This window comes from Heterodontus francisci, chromosome 34, assembly GCF_036365525.1.
Source record: "Heterodontus francisci isolate sHetFra1 chromosome 34, sHetFra1.hap1, whole genome shotgun sequence".
NCBI classification, from domain to species: domain Eukaryota; kingdom Metazoa; phylum Chordata; class Chondrichthyes; order Heterodontiformes; family Heterodontidae; genus Heterodontus; species Heterodontus francisci.
In genome coordinates, this window is record NC_090404.1 from 21,286,305 (window position 1) to 21,292,500 (window position 6,196).

At 49.3% G+C, this 6,196-nt stretch overlaps 1 protein-coding gene across 2 annotated transcripts; it reads right to left on the reverse strand.

Moving 5' to 3' along the window:
* Nucleotides 1–3,590, reverse strand: LOC137349184 (zinc finger protein 79-like). Of its 2 annotated transcripts, none has more exons than XM_068014603.1 (2): nucleotides 3,519–3,590; nucleotides 1–1,431 (listed from the first exon to the last, which is right to left on the reverse strand). In XM_068014603.1, exon 2 carries the CDS (start codon nucleotides 1,071–1,073, stop codon nucleotides 147–149), a length of 927 nt encoding a protein of 308 aa, XP_067870704.1. In that variant the 5' UTR covers nucleotides 1,074–1,431; nucleotides 3,519–3,590; the 3' UTR covers nucleotides 1–146. The 2 variants fall into 2 exon arrangements, with proteins under 2 accessions (XP_067870704.1, XP_067870705.1); XM_068014604.1 differs by having other exon boundaries at nucleotides 2,706–3,584.
* Nucleotides 3,591–6,196: the final 2,606 nt, after the last annotated feature.

Sequence of the window (6,196 nt, forward strand, 5' to 3'; positions counted from 1 at the left end):
TTTGATGCAAAGCTGATTTATTTGACGTATCCAGAATAGTAAACTACAGCCCAAGTACAGGGATTATAAACTGAAATAAATCCCAACATGGTCCAGTCCTGAATGTGATTAACAACAACAATAGCAGCAGAATCCAATCCCTGCAGTCACTTGTGAACTCGTCGGTGTTTCAACAGGTGGGATGACTGAGAAAATCCCTTTCCACACACGGAACAGGTGAACGGCCTCTCCCCAGTGTGAATTCGTTGGTGTGTCAGCAGATGAGATGGCTGAACAAATCCCTTCCCACACACAGAGCAGGTGTGTGGCCTCTCCTCGGTGTGAACTTGCTGGTGTATCAGCAGGGCGGATGAGTGAGTGAATCCCTTCCCACACTCTGGGCAGGTGTATGGCCTCTCCCCGGTGTGAGTGCGTCGATGTCTTAGCAGGCTGCAAGACTGAGTGAATCCCTTCCCACACTCTGAGCAGGTGAACGGCCTCTCCCCGGTGTGGGTGCGCTGGTGTACAGTGAGATCAAATGATCGCTTGAACCCAATGCTGCAGTGAGAACACCTGAACGGTCTCTCGTCAGTGTGAACACGTTGATGGGACACCAGTTCAGCAGAACTTTTAAAGCAATTCCCACAGTTTCGACATTTAAAAGGTCTCTCATCAGTGTGACCTCGCTGGTGTGTCAGCAAGTTGCATGAGCGAGTGAATCCCTTCCCACATTCGGAGCAGGTGAACGGCCTCTCCCCAGTGTGAACTCGCTGGTGTGTCAGCATGAGTGATGACCGAGTGAACCCTTTCCCACACTCAGAGCAGGTGAATGGCCACTCCCCAGCGTGAACCCGCTTGTGTATCAACAGAGTGTTTGAACTGGCGAATCCCTTCTCACACTCTGAGCAGGTGAATGGCCACTCCCCAGTATGAACCCGCTGATGTGTTATCAGGGAAGATGAATGAGTGAATCCCTTCCCACACTGTGAGCAGATGAACGGCCTCTCCCCAGTGTGACTGCGCCGATGAATTTCCAGTTCTGATGGGTAACTGAATCCCTTCCCACAGTCCCCACATTTCCACGGTTTCTCCATGATGCAGGTGTCCTTGTGTGTCTCCAGGTTGGATGATCAGTTGAAGCCTCGTCCACACACAGAACACGTGTACAGTTTCTCTCTGCTGTGAATGATGCAATGTTTTTTTCAGGCTGTGTAACTGGTTAAAGCTCTTTCCACAGTCAGTGCACTGGAACACTCTCGCTCGGGTGTGTGTGTCTCGGTGCTTTTCTAGTCACACTGATGTTTGAAATCTTTTCCCACAGACAGAACAGACAAACATTTCTCCTTCCACATTCAAAGGCTGATGATATTCAAGTCCTGATGAATCGAGTGACTGTCAGATCCTGATGTTTAGTTTGAGTTTTCCGTCTGCAAATCCTCCCCATCTAACACCCTGTAAAAGGAGTTTACAAACGTCATCACTGACAGTACAAGATAGAAATTCAGAACAGACAGTTCTTGTTCCTATGGAACATTCTTTCCTCTCTTGTTCTCACGAAACATGTGGTCCAATCAAACTAAAAGAAGACAAAATAAGCAACAAAGTCCCAATAGCCAAGGGAACCTTCCTAACTTGATCAATATGGTGTTACCAGTGTCCATGAGACCATCTCTACCCTGAGGTAGCCCCCACTGGATGCAGAAGATATCAAGCATGCTCTCTGTCTAGGGCCACCCGGGCACGGACAAGACCACAAAAAAGTGACCAGCAGACACAGAGACACCCTCATCCCCAACGCAGTCCCTGTACATCCTGGACCTACACATTGCTGTTTTAACCAGGCCCAAGAGCAGGTCCAGGAGGAGATGCTCTGATTAACCCAACTCCCTACGCACCGAGCAACCAAAGATTCGGAGAGTGGGGCTACAGTGTAAGCAAAGCTTTTGATAAGGTCCCACACAGCAGATTTGTCACCAAAGTAAAAGCCCATGGAATCCAAGGCAAAGTGGCAAGTTGGAGCCAAAAGTGGCTCAGAGGCAGGAAGCAAAGGGTAATGGTCGATGGTGTTTTTGTAACTGGAAGGCTGTTTTCAGTGGAGTTCTGCAAAGCTCAGTACTCGGTCCCTTGCTTTTTGTGGTGAATATCAATGATTTGAACTTGAATGTTGGGGGTTTGATTAAGAAGTTTGCAGACGATTAAAAAAATGACCACGTGATTGATAAGAAGAAAGTTGCAGACTGCAGGAAGATATCAATGGACTCGTCAGGAGGGCAGAACAGTGGCAAATGGAATTCAATCCAGAGAAGTGTGAGGTAATACATTTGGGAAAAGCGAACAAGGAATACACAATAAATGGGAGGATACTGAGAAGTAGAGAGGATCAGAGGGACCTTGGAGTGAATGTCCACAGATCCCTAAAAGGGGCTGAGCAGGTAGATAAGTTGGTCAAGGCGGCATACGGGACACTTGCCTTTATTATCCAAGGCACAGAATATAAGAGCAGGGAGGTTGTGCTGGAAATGTATAAAACACTGGTGAGGACACAGCTGGATAGTGTATGCAGTTCTGGTCTCCGCACTATAGGAAAGGAGAAGCCCCGCAGCTGCCGCCCCGCTCGGTGCAAAAGCGGGACCGGCAGCTTCTCATTGTGGGTGTTGAGGCCTACACCGGGTGTTTCTGAAGCCTCCCCGCCCTCATCCCTCTCCTGCACCCGGCGGTTTTCTCACCCGCTGTGGATCCGGTTACAGCCGCTGGACACACAAGTGATCCCAGTGGTTTTCTCCCCTGGGATCAGGGTCTGAGGCCTCGCCCACTCGGTCTTCCTGTGCTAAGATGGCAGTAAATTGAACCTTCTCCTCCTTTACCGGATGGTGGCCGTTAACTGCAGCTTATTCATCAGATTGACTGCACCGGTGAGAGCGAGGGCAGGGCTGGAAGACCGGTTGGGATGTGGGTCCTCCAATCAATCGAAGCAAGCGAGGGGCGGGGCTGGAGGATCGGGCGGGATGTGGGTCCTCCAACCAATCAGAGCAAGCGAGGGGCGGGACTGGAGGATCGGTTGGGATGTGAGTCCTCCAACCAATCGGAGCAAGCGAGGGGCGGGACTGGAGGATCGGCTGGGATGTGAGTCCTCCAACCAATCGGAGCAAGCGAGGGGCGGGACTGGAGGATCGGCTGGGATGTGAGTCCTCCAACCAATCGGAGCAAGCGAGGGGCGGGGCTCGCGCAAAGGAACGGCCGTTAATCCGGCCTGTTACCAAGAGGAACCTCCACAGCACCTGGACGCTATTAAAGAGGTTTACAGACGACACCGGGTGTTTCTGAAGTCTCCCCGCCCACCCAGTCCCCATTTCTCCTCCATTTACAGACGCTCCCTGCCTCTCCTGGATTTTGGGACAGTCTCTGCTCTTTGTTGGGATTCGCCGCTGCTGAGGGTTGATCTTTGTTGTGATCTCACTGTTTAGATTCTCTCCTGGCTCCGCACTCGGTGTGTCTGCAGCCTGCGAGCCCCGGGCTTTATTCACCCGCCTCCCTCTCACCTGCTTGAACCGCGCTCTCTGCCTCAGACTCTGTCGGCCGGCCAGCCGCCCATGCTCAGCTCACACTGGCCGCCCGCCCAGCTGATTGACGTTAGCTCCGAACCAATAGAAAGAGGGGGGGCGGGACTGGCGGACCGGGCGGGTTGTGGGTCCTCCAACGAATCGAAGCGAGCGAGTGAAGGGCGGGGCTCGCGGAAAGAAGCGGGCGGGGCACCCTCAACACCCAAGTCCCGCCCCGTCATGCTATTGGTCAAAACCTTCCGTCAATCACCCGGACATTGCGGTCAGAGGTCACTGGACGGAGTGACGCATGGTCAGGAGCATGCGCACTGCGGAGCAGTGTTTGTTTCGGACAGTCGGTCAAGCGCAGCGGGGACGGCAGGAGTGATGGAGTCGGTTTAGGCCTCAGTACCCCCAATAAGAAGCTCCCGGTCCCACGTTTGTTGCTGAGCGTTTCTAAACTGTGTCTCCCTATCCCGGTAATGTAGCTGCTGCCAATGTTGAACACAAGAAATAGGAGCAGGCATCGACCGTACGGCCCATTGAGCCTGTTGCGCCACTCAAAACGATTTTGACTTATTTGGAGGGATTCAACTTCACTTTCCCACCCACTCGCCATATCCCTTAATTCCCTGAGGGACCAAAAATCTGTCTATCCCAGCCTTAAATGTATTCAACAATGCAGCATCTGCAATCCTCTGGGGTAGAGAATTTCAGTGATTCGCAATCCTTTGAGTGAAGTAATTTCTCCTCTGTATTGCCTCTCAGGGCAATGTGCAACAGGGTACATGCACAGCCATCCTGGGTCAAGAAGAAGAAGCAGGAGAGAATGTTCTGAATTTCAATCTGAACTGACAGTGATGGCTTTTGTAAACTCCTTTTACAGGGGCTTAGCAGGGGAGGATTTACACACAGCAAATTCAAACCATGAGAAATGGTTGTCTCTTCTGAATTTCTATCCTGGACCGACTGTGATGGCTTTTCTAAGCTTTTTTTTGCAGGGTATTAGAAAGGGAGGATTTGCAGATTGGAAGCTCAAACCAAACATCAGATCAAGATTTGACAGAGTGACTCGATTCTTCAAGGCATGAATATCATCAGCTTTGAATGTGGAAGGAAAAAGGTTTGTCTGTTCTGTCTGTGGGGAAAGATTTCAGGTATCAGTGTGACTGGAAAAGCACTGAGATAGATAAAGCTCTGGTTAGACCACGCCAGGAGCATTGAGTTCAGTTCTGGGCACCACACTTTAGGAAGGATATTAAGGCCTTGGAGGGAGTGCAGTGAAGATTTATCTGAATGATAGCTGGACTCCAAGGGTTAAATTATGAGGAGAGTTTACACAAATGAGTCTTAGTGTCATTATGGCACAGAAGGAGAACAGTCGGACCAATGAGTTCATGCCAGCTCTCTGCACAGCAATTGTGTCAGTCCCATCCCCTGCTCTGTCTCCGTAGTCCTGCAGGTTTATTTCCCTCAAGTCCATACCTAATTTTCTTTTGAAATCATTGGTTGTCTCTGCTTCCACCACCCTTCTAGGCAGTGAGTTCCAGGTCATTACTGCATAAAAACGTTTTGTCTCACATCCCCCCTCTATCTCTGGCCCAAAACTTTAATCTGTGCTCCGTGGTCCTTGTACCGTCAGCTTATCTTTGTCTACCTTATCTAAACCTGTCATAATCTTGTACACCTCTACCAGATCTCCCCTCCACCTGCATTCCTCCAAGGAGAACAACCCCAGCTTCTTCAACCTAATCTTGTAGCTAGATTTCCTCATACCAGGAGCCATTCTGGTAAATCTCCTCTGCTCCCTCTCAAGGAACCACACATCCTTCCAAAAGTGTGATGATCAGAACTGGATGCAATACTCTAGTTGTGGCTGAACCAGAGATTTATAAAGGCTCAGCATAACTTCCCTGCTTTTGTACTCAATACCTCTATTTATGAAGCCCAAGATCTCATATGCTTTGCTAGCTGCTGTCGCAATAGGTTTTGCCACCTTCATAGATTTATGCACATGAACCCCCTCAGGTCCTTCCGTCCCTGCGGAGATGTGTCATTAAGTAATTATAGCCTCTCTCTATCCCTTCTGCCAAAATGCAAAACCTCACTGAGGGTTGCATTCCCTGGTATTCAGAAGATTAAGGGTTGATTTGGTCAAATTTTTAAGATGTTAATTGAAACTGATAGGGTAGCTAGAAAGAAACTATTTCCACTGGCTGGGGAATCTTGGACTAGAGGACATAGTCTAAAACCTAGAGCCAGACCTTTCAGGAGTGAAGTTAGGAAACACTTCTACACACAAAGGGTGGTAGAAGTTTGGAGCTCTCATCCACAAACAGCAGTTGATGTGAGATCAATGTTAATTTTAAATCTGACATTGATAGATCTTTGTTAACCAAAGGTATTGAGGAATATAGTGCAAAGGCGGGTATGTAGAGTTACGTCACAGATCAGCCATGATCTCATTGCCTGGTGGAACAGACTCAAGGGACTAAATGGCCAACTGCTAAAATCATAGAAACTTACAGCAGCGAAGGAGGCCATTCAACCCTTTGTGCTTGTGCTGGCTCTTTGAAAGAACAGTCGTGCTTAGTCCCACACACCCACTTGTTCTTTGTAAACCTGTAAGTTCCTCATTCTCAAATACCTGTCAACTCCCTTTTAAAATGACTGATTGA